Source organism: Pseudopodoces humilis, chromosome 5 (genome assembly GCF_049639895.1).
Source record: "Pseudopodoces humilis isolate 2021_Gansu_Grassland_sample_001 chromosome 5, ASM4963989v1, whole genome shotgun sequence".
Classification (NCBI taxonomy): Eukaryota; Metazoa; Chordata; class Aves; order Passeriformes; family Paridae; genus Pseudopodoces; species Pseudopodoces humilis.
The window spans coordinates 12,839,391-12,853,708 of NC_142204.1; the positions used below are offsets into that span (position 1 = coordinate 12,839,391).

Here is a 14,318-nt window from a genome sequence, read left to right on the forward strand (position 1 = left end):
CTGTTCACACTTTCAAGTAGCCAGTTTTATTTATTACTCTACAATTATATTTTTACTGTCTGTAGTTGTAAATTTTTCATTTGTTCCTCAAGTCCCATGATGTCTCCATTTTTGAAAGCCTGAGGCAAAGAGAGAGATACATTTAAATTCACCTGCCTCTCTCTGCAAGATTGTGCCATACTATAAATTTTCTATTACTTTCTGGCCGAAACCTAACTGTGAGAGGCACTGGAATACTTGCCTGAGTTTTGGGGGCATCTTGCACAGCAAATACTCAGTGACAAATGACAGTAGCAAAGGAGCTGTGTTATCAGTAGCAAAACATCTTTGTGTGCCTCAAATCTAGCCTATTTACTGATCCAAACACAGTTAAAGCCTCTTTCTACAAACATTTCTGCTGGCATTTTCACCAGCCCTTATTTCTCTGGCCAGTGTTATTTGTTTAATCCAGTGTTTCATTTCTTGCAGCAGCTTTTCCCAGGTTAAGCCAGCGGTTCTCAAGGGTTTGTATTCTCTGGAGTGGTTATGAGTCCCAGTTGGAGAGGAGGAGCTTGCAGGGAGAACTGAATCAGAAATAACAGAAGTCAGGGCACAAGCAGACGTGGGAATTCCTGTTTGAAAGTCCTCTACAAAGCTCTCTTCATACCCTGTTTAGGGAAAACCGGGAAAAGATGGATCACATTGGCAGCTCCAGAGCTATTGCTTTGATCCCTTCTTGCCTAATCTTCTTTTATAGAAGATGCATTTCTTTGCTGTGTACTTTTGCTCTGGCTTTTGCATCTGGGAATGGGTGTTATCTGCTGCTTCCCTGGAAGGAGCAAGTCACCTCTGAGACTGCAATGCAGGCAGCTGCAGAAATTTGTATCAGGGCACCTGTGGCAAGAGAAGTAGATGTGTGTGTGGCCCTCTACTGGCTCTGGATGGGCTCTGGGTTAATTCAGCTTCCTTTGCTGTGATATCCATTCCATAGGTAGGGCATGAGTCCAGAAATCCAATTTATTGCTGTTCCACAGCACATTTCACAGCCAAATAACCCTGGGAGTTATGAAGTGGGACCTGTGGGCTCAGTTCTTAATGAACACCATTTGTCCTTAACTGAGGGAGGTGGGGAAAATTGAAAATTGGTTGGAATGCATTCCCTTGAGACCTGGTGCTTATTCTGTCGTGTGACCTACAGTGTATCAGCTAAGGACTTGTCCTACTTTATCATTTTCCTCTGCCCCTATTTTTGCTTCCCTTTAAAAATCAAGATTAATGCAACTTTCCTCATTTATTTCATTGATTATTTGCCTTGATAATACTGGGCAATTAGAATGTCAGAAGAAAAGGTTTAAATATTGAAGTCTGCAGGTTGACCTTAAAATCTATTCCTTGCAAAGAATTCAAACATTCTTGCTGATGGCTTTAATTCATTGATACATCTTAATGGAAAATTGATTTTTTTTCTCCTCCTCCATAAAGATCACATTTACATATAAAAAAAATGGAAGACGATATTTTAAGAAAAGATTTGCTAACAAAATGAAAATTAAATCTTTGATGTTTGCCGGGTTTCAGGATTGGAAATAATTTTTGTTAAGCAGATGGTCATGATAATGCTGTGTCTTTTCCTCTCACTGAAGTCTGCTATATTGCAAGGAAGTGAGAGATAATTACTAGACTTTACTTACTCTTGCTTGACAGAAAAGTAACATAATGAGGTAAGGTCTCTATACTTAAAAATTTGGAGTAATATAGTCAGGTACAAATGGGATGTTGTTCAGGGAAGTTGGCTGGCTTACTCCCAATTTTCCTTTACTACAGATCTGTCCCTGTGAGTTTCCAACCAGGACACTCATCACAACAGGACCTCCCAGTCTTCTGTGTGGCAGCTAAAAGTCTCACTATCGCAGCCTTTAAAATTTGGGTTTCCCTCCTGTAGGTGGGGCTGCCGTTCCACCAACAGCTGTGCTGCAGAGGTGGGCAGATGTGCTGGATCTGCTCAACTGCGAAGGCCAGCAAGTAACTCCTCCTCTAGCAAACCAAACAATGCAAAGTGACCATAGCTTTAAAATATTTTGTTTTATTAAATGTTTCAAATAACATAAACATCATATTAACAATTTTATGGCTGAGGTTCATGTAATTTGTGGTTTGATAATTTTATCTGATTTGAGAGCTCAAAAGGTTATGCCTTAACATTAGAAACTCTGTAATTAAAGATTTATAACAGGAAGTTGTCTCATAGCTAACAAGAGGATAGAAACAGCAGATAGAACTGTAGAAACTGGACAGTGGGAAGAGTACATACTTTACTATAAATTGGGGTCTGCCAAGATCATGTAAGGATAAGGAACCTTTTGTAAGTGGCTTCATGTTCATCTGAAAAAAAAAATTCATAGTTGGCTTTTAAGCAATAGAGAAAAGTGGGATAAGTACATCTTTAATTATTCCCCAAATACACTTTATTTTTTTGATTTTAATTCTCTTCAGGTAAATCTGTACCACCTTCATACCAATATTTAGCACCATGTAATGGGGTGTTCACCACTTACCTTCTGGGGAATGTTATTTGCCCTGTGCTAGAATAAGGGGTCCAATTGTACTAAAATTGTACTGAAAGTTCATCCTTGCTTTCAGCAGTAGAATGTCAATGCTGGAAGAGCAACAGCATGCTTTCAACCATGAAGCTGTAGCTTATTTACAAACAAAAGGATGCCCCCCTCCCTCTTTTCCCAGTTGCTTTTTGATGAAAATGACTCGATTAATAACTACAGATTAGGTTCCCTTTACACTGGAAATGAGGGTATGTTTTAATCGCTTCTTCGTGAACTGAAGTGGAACAGGGCATGCCAAACAAGCACAGCCTGTCACTTCAGGATGACCTCCACTGCTTTTACCATGTCTGTTGTCTGGTGCTGAAAGATGCAGCTGTACACACAGGCAGATGTACTCATGTTTCCTTATAAAATGTAGAAGAACACATTTCTGCAAGAGGTGGGTAATGGGCCAAGAACCTGTGATTTATCAGTGGGTCTGTTACCCCTCCCTCCCTACTTGGAAGAAATGTTTCTCAGCAAGGAACAGAGGAGGGTGGAGGGGTAAGAAATTTTATTTTTTTAGTAACGTACATACTGAAGATTAACAGCTTTGGTTGTCATTCAAAAGGCAGTTAAAACATTAGATTAATTGTAGGGATTTGTTGTGGTTGGTTTGGTTTGCTTTGTTATCACTGTTTAATTAAAAAATTGTACTTTTTAATTGCAAGCTTCTGCCTGTTGCTGATGGTGAAATGATATTCAGTGTTTTCTTTCAGATATTTTCCCCAGGGCTTGGGTTTCTTCAGAGCATAAACAAATTCACTGAGGAGCACAAAGTAAACCATCAGACATCAGCCACTGCTTGCGATGAGAACAAGAACAATGCTCAGCTCCCCATTATGACAGTCACAGCTGGCACTCAAGGGCCACTACCACACATCAGCCCCTGCACTGAGGCTTTCTGAAATATGTCCGTGCTTCAGACAATCAGCTGGAAGCATCTCAAGCCACAAGAGAATGGATTAAAGATTCAAGTTCCCCTACATGTTACGTCTGTGTTAAGACAAGCTAACAGCTTGATCCACCCCAGGCAAAGCCAGAGCTCTGGATCCAGCTGCTGGTGATGCTGTGTGGGCTATGAAAGGTCTTCAGAAGAGCAGACACCATCTGCAACAGCTGTTTTTCCAACCCAAACAACTCCTGCTGGTTTTTTGGGGCTGAGTAGCTTTTCTGCAGCTGTTTCCTTCAGCAAAATGCTGAAAAACCTTAAAATGTCACCACAGAACCACCACTGTTCCGAGTGCAGCACCTTTTTGTGTCTCCAGAAAACCAGGTCTGGATATGCTTGGGGAATAAAAAATACACCTCAGACTTGTGGAACAATACAGCTTGTGCACACAAGTGTGAATGACAACAGGTATATTGAGAGGAATTCCTGGTCTGAGTAGGGAAGGGGAAGAAAAGATGGGACAATTTACTCTCAGGAGAGCTGACTAATGTTGGTGTAGCAGCTCTGCACCTTTTTTCATTCTTTCTTTTGTTTGTTACATGCACAGCCCAAGTGTCACAATCCCCTTTTTAATGTTGTTTCTCTTTGTCCATAAGGCAGGCACTTAAAAAGACTTTCAGGACAAGTGTTGAAATTAATGCCTAATGTTTGAGTGGAAGTTTATTTCAAAGTGATCTATAGTTTTGGTTTGCTTTGTTTTTTAGCCTTTCCTATGAGGACTGTGAGCTGCCTGATGATCCAGTTATGTAACTGAAGGAATGCTGTCTTCATGAATCCCTGCAGCAACCTGCCTCACCACCACCAAGGTAGCAAAGTACAGTGCCACAACCTTCACCAAAGCATTGCTCTGGCAGCACTGGACAGCAAACATTGGTCCCCAGCCCCTGAACACATAGCTCCAGGTTTCCCAGGTTGCACACCTTGCACAGCATGTCCTGAAGCTGGAAAACTCAGACCCAACAACCAGTTTCACTAGTTTCAGGATGCACATTTCCAAGGCAAGAGCTTCAGAAATTTTCATCTTTGTAAACTGGCTTGACCTATTTAAGCACAGATCAAAAGCAGTGTGTGACAAACACACAGGTCAGTGGCAGACAATGTCCTACCATCCTGGACACCACATTTCTGGTCAGGTTCTGCTGCAGGCATCCTTTGACAATTGCTTGGAACAAGACCTCTGGGGCATAGGGGGAAAGATTAATTCCTTCAGCCTTTAGAAGGGTTTCTGAACCAGCCTGAAGTGCTCAGATATAAATACACTCGAAGTTTGCTCTTACCTTCACTACCAAGACCAAGTATAATTTTTGAGGAATGCCAGGTTTATAAATATTATGCTATTCTCAGCTCACAAAAGAGCACCTGTGTCACTTTGTTGTGGTTTTTATATAGCATTACTTTTTCAGACAGCTGGCATGACACAAGACTAGAGAAACTGGGTGCTGCACTGAGGACTGATCATCTTAGAAATGCTTATTCAGTGTTACCTGAATAAAAAATATTTTGGTGTAAGATTTTACTCTGAAAATCTGACAACACAGTAACTTTATTGCTGTTGTTCCACCAGCTACTTTGAAGAAAGCTCTCTCTCTCTGCCCCCACAGGAATTTACAATTCACTACAAGAAATAAGGATCTCCAACAGCCATGAGCATTGGGAAGGTCCTTGGTGTCCTTTCTAAATTACAATTTAATTCTAAAACTCTGAAAAATCAAATTCTGAAAATTGTAAACTGCAGGACAAAGTACATTACCTTCACAGTTGCATGACTGTTCTTATAGAGAAGTCAAAGAATCAAAGAGCTGCTTAGGTCAGAAAAGACCTTTAAGATCATTAAATCCAACATTTAAACTATTCTCAAAAAAAACAAGTTTCAGTCTTTTAATGCCTCCTGACAGGAGTGGCAGCAGAACAGGCCCAATGATGTTTCCTCTATGTGTGTCTTTACATTTCTTTGCCAGTGGAAATGATCAACTGTAAAGTTATTTAGCTGTAATGAAAGCCCAGTATCAGGCTGGTTTTGAGCTGCAGGGAGAGAGATTTCCTGCAGAGGGAAAAAAAGACCTATACTTCAAAAATAATGATGGGTTTCTGTATTCTTCTTCTGATTTTTATGAAGTCTTCTCTTCATTCTCAGGGTTAATACAGCATTTTTCAAGACCCCAAAAATGTTCCAAGCAAATGTGATAGATGCAAGACCAGGAATTTTTTAATACCTTAACCACAGGGAGAAAATAAGACCTTTCTGTAAGAAAGCAGCTTATGAGTTAACACAGGTGCATGAATTCTATGTGTGTCTTCAGGTATGGCTTGAAAGCATCAGTCTTCAGCAGCAATAAAAGACAAGGTCTGAAAATTGCTCCCTGTGTTCACTGGCCTCATATGACTGATCTTTCCCCTTCCTAAAGTTTAGAAGAACTGAGAAGGTGCAATTTTTTTTTTTTTTTTTCAATAAGACAGTATTTCACTGAATGAGAATGAAGGAACAGCTGCTTTAGGAAGACCTCTTAAAGGTTAACTTCCTTGGCTGGGTCTTCTCTGGTGGCATCCTTGTCTTCCAAGGTCATGCTTTACATTTGACTCTTTTGAGGAAGAAGATAGAATTAAGATAGCCTAGGGAGTAGTACATGGGAAGACAATGACTTTGGTTAATCCTTACTCTTGCACATCAGATTCTAGATGAGGGGTCCCAGCTTGACCTGTTCCTAAAGCTTCAGTTATGGCTTTAAAAATTGGCCTGGTCCTATGGAAGAAAGACCACCATGTATTAAAGCATTAGTTAAAATTAAAAAGGTGAGCATGTAACAGTGCACAATAAATGCCAGCTGCTGTTCGAGGGAGTGGATTTTTCTGCTACTTTCAGACCCCGATGCCCACAGTTTCTGATTAGAGGAGATGGAGGTCCTTCTGGAAGAGGCTGGTTGCTGATGGATGGCTTCAGTGCCTGAGGGTGCTGGATGCCCTGAAGTAGGACAGGAACTTGTAGCAGAGGCTCACCACAAAGTACCAGATGTTTCGAGCCATCTGTGACCTTGCAATGAAGATGCGCCAGATGATCACAAGGAGGGTGGTGTTGAACGCGTATCGAATGTTCCTCAGCCTGGGAAAGAGGCATCTTATCAAGAAACACACAACAACAAGAAGCTCACCAGCCCCCTACATTTTCTATAGGTAATTCAGGAATAGATCCTATTTACAAGTGGGCCTTGGGCTTTTTGCCATTCCTGTTTTATTGGAGATGCTGTGCTGGAGTCCTTGGTCTTTCCAAGGACTATGCTGAAGCTGGAGCACAGTGAATAGTTCATGGTGTAGGTGGAATGGCTGTAGTGGAATTCTCTCTTGTTCTGTAATCTCATTTCAAATCAGAGCAGTCATATGGAGAGGTTTTTCTTTAGGACAGGCTGTGTCAAATACTTTCTGCATCGGTTTCATATATTGTCTATCTCTCACTTTGCAGGATTTGGGGCAGGCTAGAGAACCTTCATAGGAGCTGATAAGCAAAGTTTTCTTATTGGGGTGAAACCCCGTCTCTAGAATTGTGAAATTACATAATGATCATAAATGGTCTTCACTGTTGCAATACTGCAGCACTGGGATTTTTTATTTTTTGGGGGGAGTGGGTTAGTTTACAGCATCAGTTTCAATGCTATTACTGAATTTACAGATCTAATGATCCTGTCTTCTTTCTGTCAAGCAAAAGTTTCTGCAGTTCTAATTCTCAATTTCCCAGTGCTGGACCAAAGGAAAAAAAACACCTTAAGACCTCAAGACTTGTTTTGTTTTCATAAGAGCCCTTTTATTTTAAGGTAAATTTTATCACTGCACCACAGCCCATGGTCTGAGGCAGTCAGTAGTCCATTCCTGAGGTCCTTATAAATCTCCTAAAAACGATCCATGAATGATGAACTTGTTTAGGATTCCTAGCTATGGCAAACTATTCTCTTATTCTGTTTGTAAATACTGACAAGCCACTGTGATAAGTTATTTATCTCCATTTTAATCAATAATAATAATAATTTTGCATCATAGCTAGACTTATTTTCCCCAAAGGTAGTCAGGAGCTCTTATCTTTGTCTCTGGGTGTGACTTACTTGCGTAGATGCTGCTTTGCTGCTGGAATGCCAGCCATGTCCTCATTTAGCAAGTACTTCTTAGCACCTATGCAGTAGCTCTCGATGTACTCTGACCAGTGCAGCTGGCGAACATCAAAGTTGTATAACTGGGATTTAAAGACAAAGAGTGAAAGCTAAACACCAGAGTTCAAAACCAGTTCACTTGAAGCATCAATTCCTCATTGATCTCTGTTCCTGAGAAGGTCCTGTCTCTGAAATTGTCAAAGCCACCAAGCACTGCCAGACTGTGTTTCACAGGTACTGATTAATGTCCCACCCTGGGAATCTGGGAAAAGCAAGCAGAAGTGTAGTGCTAGCTGGCAGAAAATAAAGGTGTTTATCTTTCAGGTGGCAACTTTTCCATAAATACATGTTTTGTACACACACACACACACACACACACACACAGAATCATGGAAGAAAAATGACATTCCACACAGGCAAACAGATTCAAATGAAAACCTCCACGCAGTTTTAATGTGTCACTAGAATTATGTGTAAATGTGTAAATAAATTAACTGGACATTGAGTCAACAGGTGCCTCTGCATCAGTGTTACTCTCAGCTGTGCTGCATTCTCTTTTGGCAGCTAGATCAACAGAAGTCCAGGAAATGGGTCACTTTGCTGTTTGGCATAAATAAGATCTCATTGCAGAGCCAACTATCCCAGTTCATTTTAGGTGCTCATACTGGACAAACTGTCAGTAAGCTCTCAGGCAGCTGTCTGTCTCTTAGAGCAAAGAAAGACTTTGTAGAGAGGAAGAAGTTTTCACAGAATTGGTTGGGTTGTAAGGGACCTGAAAACATTCTCCAGTAATAAATGGAAAGCTCCTGAAATAAGTATTTCAAACTGAAATAAATTCCAATCATCTAGATATCATTTAAAAACTCAACAACACACCAAAACTAATTGCTGCAGATGAACAGAATCTGAGATTAGCAACCCATATTCAAGACATATTTACCTTTTTGTCCTCTGTGTTAAGGTGACTCATTAACATATTCATATTATCTGAAGACCAGTTCCAGGACTGGGTGGAGAAATACTGCAGGAGTGTCATAGACTTGTGCAGCCGATTGATGATCTTCATCATTCTGAAACAAAGGAGGAGTATCAGAGGTGAGCAGGAAGTCTGACCTTATGTAGAAGCTGCTGGTTTGTGTTTCCACCAATCCAGGTGAATAAACATTGCAATTCCTCCTGAGCACTGCCCTGCTACTCACTAGGCTGAGAACTTGCTCAACAAGTCCAAACTGTTCCAGCTGAGCTCTTGAGCCTAGAGCTACCCAGCTTTTACTGTTGGCTCAAACATGGCAGCAAATGTGTTTGCCACTGATGTCCAACTCACTGGTCTGGCCTAAGCAAGGGCTGGAAGCTGCATCTAACTAATGAACCACTGTGTAGGGAAGAGTCCATCTGAGCCAGCATGAAGTCTGCACCACAAAGGTACAGTGCTTCTGTTCCCAAGGTGGATACTTCTCTTTCTGCCACAGGAATTCTCTTCTACTCCTAAGCCTGAATTGTGTACTGAAGCAAGGCTCTGATTTTTGGCATTAGCTCCAGTATTTGGTGACCACATCTGCAGTATGGACACTGAGCTCAGAAGTCATTTGCTCAACTTCAGTTTTCAGACAGAACCAAAGAATCAGAGAGTGGTTTGAGTTGGAAGAGACCTTAAAGATCATCTTGTTCCAACCCTCTGCCTTGGGCAGGGACACCTTCCACTACCCCAGGTTGCTCCAAGCCCCATCCAACCTGGCCTTGGACACTGCCAGGGATGGGGCAGCCACAGCTTCTCTGGGCACCCTGTGCCAGGGCCTCACCACCCTCACAGGGAAGATTTCCTCCTATGTAGTCTAAATGTACCTTCTTTCTGTTTGAAACCATTGCCCCCATCCTATGATTATGCTCCACGGTAAGAGTCCCTCACCTTCTTTCCCACTGGTTTGCTTAAGTACTGAAAAACTGTTACCAGGTTTCCCATGTGCCTTCTCCAGCCTCAACAGTCCTGGCTCTCTCAACCTGTCCTCATAGGAAAGGTGCTCCAGCCCTCTGACAATCTGTATAGCCCTCCTCTAGACTTCACTCCAACAGCTCCATGTTGTTGTCATTTTGCTTCAGAGGCATAACTGCTTAAGGACTTGGGAAATGTAGGTTCAGGTCCTCTCATGTGTCTTGGCCTTTTCTTACTAATTCTTTTAATATAAAAGTGGATGACAATAATGCTGTCCCCTACCCTGCAGGATTATTTTAGTTGTCCCAGTCATGAGTAAAAAAGGCCTCTGTTGTTTTGAAGTGTGATGTATAGGACTTGGTCAATTCTGAGAGGACACCACGCCCTCTCAGACTGGATAAGGGCAAAAGAAAGCATTAAAAGGCTGTTTTTTGTGGAAAACAGAGCTGCTTTCATGCAAAATATTGAGCTGCCCCAGAGGGAAACACAGTTCCTGTGACAAATAAAAGGCAGCAGTCTGGAGGAGAATGGTGCCAGGCTGGCCTCTCCCCATACAGACACAACTGCCATGGCGATAAGCACTCAGCACAGTACAGAAAGACACGATGAATCCATCAGCTCAGAGAAGAACTGTGCAGCTCACCCAAACCAACTAGAAAGAGCACTAAAACCTTAGACAGGCACTCCTTCTTAAAGTGGCTTTCATTTTAGAGGCAAAGCAGACTATCAGATTAAAGGAACCTTTATTCTGAATAATTATGTGCATGTTGACTGAATGTACTTTATCTGAACTGCTTTACAATTATTTCAGATTAATCTTCTTGTGTAGGGCAACCACCATGGGGCAAAGCTTTGTGAATATTTTAATACATTTTGGGAACTTGGGGAAAAAAAAAAGTATGCAGTTAGATTGGAAAGATCTGAAGCTGCCCCTCAAACTGACTCCCCAACATCTTTAAAGTGCTTAGGACTAATGGAAACTGCCAGAAAAAAAGAAAGGATAAGAGAATCAACTCTTTAGTATATGGAAAAAATTCTTCCCTTTGAGAAGAGTGTGAGAAAGAACCTGGCATAGGGTGCCCAGAGAAGCTGTGGCTGCCCCATCCCTGGAAGTATCCAAGGGCAGGCTGGACCTGGCTCTGAGCAACCTCAGTGGAAAGTGTCTCTGCCCATGGAAAGGGTAGAACTGGATGATGTTTAAGGTCCCTTTCAACCTAAACCAGTCTGATTCTATGACCTGAAGAGATATGTGTTAAAACTGTGCTTCATGTCAACTGCCTGAGCTCAATTGTTGTGATCACATTCAAAACACTGACTAATAATTTGTATGAAGGAAAGGTCTTCTGAAAAACATCAACTAAGTAGAAACATGCAAAGATTCCTTGCAGGAAGTCTCATCTTCCATTGGGGAAGAATTGACAGGAATAAATCAATTTATTTCCTGTCAAATAAATTGACAGGAAAGTATTAGCTCTCACTGTAGCCACACTTCAGACATGCTTTTTGTCTTCTAGACAAAAATTTGCTCCCACACAGAGCCTTGCACGAGCAGATGCTCAGGTGAGACAGGATTGCCCTAAGGGACTACTAAGGGTATAGCACATTATGCCCTAAGTCATGGATGGATGTGCAGCACTCACAGGAAACTATTTACGGCATGATAATTCCAGATGATATCTGGAAGTTTATGTGAAATGAGCTTACACCTAAAAAGGCTTTTTTTTAAAAAAAAAAAATAATTATTTATTTATTTATTTATTTATTTGAATTGGTTTACTGCCCTTAGACCATAAAGGTCTGATATTCAGATAGCTGGAAAAGAAGAAACAATGAGCTGCTACCTACAAGAAACAATGAATGCTTTCTACCACACTGCAGCAATACCTGGATGTGGTAGCTGAAGGAGTATGTCAAAAGAAAAGGAGAATTATATTAAAAAAAAAAAAAAAAGACTTGGAAAACTCCCAACTTCATTGGTGAGCTGTCTTTGCTGTGGCTGCAAAACTTAAAGTTCAGAAGATCAGGCTGAGGTCTGTTTGACATTTAACTACAGCATTGCAGGCAGTGTCCACTGGTTAATTATGCCAATCAGTTTCATAAAAAGAAATGTCAATTGTAATGGCAGTGCCAAGATCCTACTGCTGCACATTTCAACAAAGCTTGAAAATTCCATCCTCATTTTCAGTTTGCCTGTATTTCTACGGTAATTCTTTCCTCCTGGATAACTGGAAGTCTTTTTACAGACCAATCTGCCTCTGAAGCAGAATGTCAGGGTGTAATCATTTTAAAGCGCTAGCTAAAATCTATCACACAGGGATAAATCAAAGCAATGCCAGAGATTTCCTTGCAAACAGCTGAAGCCAGCTTTCTCACTAGCAGAAGAGCACAAGAGCAGCTGAGATCAACACAACACTGTCATCCTGTTCTCACATTGCACAATAAATCCTCCTCTGTGGTGGCAGGGAGTAAAGGAGGACAATGTCTGGAGTAACGTTACTTACAAGAGGATTCCTTCCACATGGGACATGCATATTGCTGTTCCTCCAAGCCATACCACTGCCAGGGCTCAAATACCACCTGTAATGGTGAACAGCCCTCCTAAATACAATTAGAATTTAATCATACTCAGAGGTAACTGCTTCCTAGATTTTAGGCCAGTGCTGCAACCAGCTACTTAGGCATCTGATTTATGGGGAAAAAAAAAGTATTAGCTGGTATGTTCTAAACCTTGCCTGTCTCAGGTCCTTATGCAAGCTCATGTCAGATAGAGGTGATCCTATTGGAAAGTTGAAGTGGTAGAGATCTGGATATAGAGAAGACAGAAGACTACCAGTCCTCTTCTGCCTTGGGAAACTCTGAAGTGTGTAAAACTGAGTTCAAGAGATGTGCTGTTCTCCAGGTGCTGGGAAGGGTGCAAGCCCTAGGCAGTGCCTAGCTATATATTTTCCTCTTTTTCCTCAAGAGAAGGAAACGGGAAGAAGCTCAAGGGCTCCAGTTCTCCAGTTCTCATCAATGGCTTGAGCTCTGCTCTCTACAGGAGTGACTGAGAGCACCATTCCTTACCTGGGCTTTCTCCCTGTGAGCCTCATGTACAGGTCATAGAGGATGGCAGGTGCCTTGTGGCTGACAGTGATCCAGTACTGGTTTATCAAGTAGCTGGAGGTCATGTGAGCATTGGGTGTTCGGAAGGCCTGCTCCAGGGGGTTCCTTTTGAACGTGGACATGACATACTGCCCTGCAAGGGAAGAGGCATTTTTCACTGGCAATCACTCACTTCCAGCTGGGCTGGAACCATGGTGCAGCACAGCCCAAGTTATTGTGCTTCTCACCTCCAGCCCACAGCTCTCTGAACTGTCTCACCAGAGCTTGTACCAGGTTGTCCCTTCTGCCATGAAAATTGATGACTCCATCTATTACCCATTTGAAACCTAATCCTGCCTGACACTGACAGACTGGCAGACAAAAACCTCCTTGTCAAAGCACCAAAACATAAAGGAGGAAAAGCAGGCAGCCCTAAGAGCTTCAAGAAGCTACAGCTCTGCTTTCACCTGCAGCAAATGTGAAATTGGTAAGTGCTGACATTTCTTTAGATCACTGAAAGCAAACTTTGATCTGCTAGCATAAAATAAAAATTACATTTCTAATTTTCAATCAGATTTTCCAAAGGGCTGATGTCCGAGTTAGTCTGTTCCTTACACAGGGTGATAGCTTTAAAAAGACTTCATTGTATGCTTTCAAACCAGATCTGACCCACACCACCAAATGTCTGCCTGTTTTCAGACCTCTGCTGCTCTAAGGCAGCAAACTCTCTTGCATTCTTAACTTGAAAACAAATGACAGCATGGGAATATTCCATTCCCTTTGTACGTTAAGGCACAAAATAGGCTGGGTCTGATTCTGAGCTCTGGCAATGGCACAGTGCCACAAAGTGGCATCTAGATGTGCGTATCTGGGACATTTGCATATTGCAGAGGCTTAATACAACAGCAGTAGTTGAGTGTAAGACTATCATCCTAGGGACTGATAAACAGATGGTGCTCCTATTCCTGAGCAGCAGCAAGCTCAAGAAAGAAGAATATGTGGGCTTTTTTCACTTTCTAAAAAACTGATTTGAAAGTTAACAACATCAGTCTGTGCTCATATTATAGTTTAGTCTCTAAGCTTATGTTACAAATAGAAAATCAGATGAGAATTTGCAAGCCACAAGAAACATCCAGATCATCCTCAGATAAGCAGATTCCAGTCATAACATTCAGACAGAACTCTCCAGTGTCTGTGGTCAGCTCATTACCGCACTTCAAGTAGTAACTTTCGCTGTACTTCTTCTAAGAACCCCAAACCACCTTTTTGTCACCTCTAGGAGTTAGTGCAACAACTTAGTAGGTTGGTGGTCCTTCCCCTCCAACCTGAAGACAAAAATGCAGCAGCAAATCCTACAGCTCAAAGGCAAGTTCTGCAGAAGGAGAATCAGACAAAGGTCTCACCCTGGTAGACTATCAAGAATAAACTGAACTTAATTTTTGCTGTGCTGAACATCATTTTCCAGCCTGTTTTAAGGTTTAGTTTTGAGGAGAAACTGCTAAATGTACGTCACAAAGTCAGACTAACCAGATTCCAGCAAAGCCCAGTATGCTTCTTCAGATAAAAATTTAGTTATTTGACCACATCTTTGTAACAGCATGAAAAGTAATGAGAAAGTAAAAGGGAAAAGAAAAAACCCCAAGGCA

At 41.6% G+C, this 14,318-nt stretch overlaps 1 protein-coding gene across 4 annotated transcripts in view; it reads right to left on the reverse strand.

Annotated features, from left to right (window-relative positions):
• Window positions 1-2,042: 2,042 nt before the first annotated feature.
• Window positions 2,043-14,318, reverse strand: part of LOC102110477 (fatty acyl-CoA reductase 1-like) — a 119,995-nt gene continuing 107,719 nt past the window's right edge. For all 4 annotated transcript variants that reach the window (XM_005532687.3, XM_088055493.1, XM_088055491.1 and 1 more), the window contains 4 exons: window positions 12,655-12,826; window positions 8,602-8,731; window positions 7,617-7,744; window positions 2,043-6,625 (listed from right to left, as the gene is read on the reverse strand). In XM_005532687.3, coding sequence (XP_005532744.1) covers window positions 6,463-6,625; window positions 7,617-7,744; window positions 8,602-8,731; window positions 12,655-12,826 — 593 coding nt within the window. In that variant the 3' untranslated portion in view covers window positions 2,043-6,462. The remainder of the gene's footprint in view (window positions 6,626-7,616; window positions 7,745-8,601; window positions 8,732-12,654; window positions 12,827-14,318) is intronic.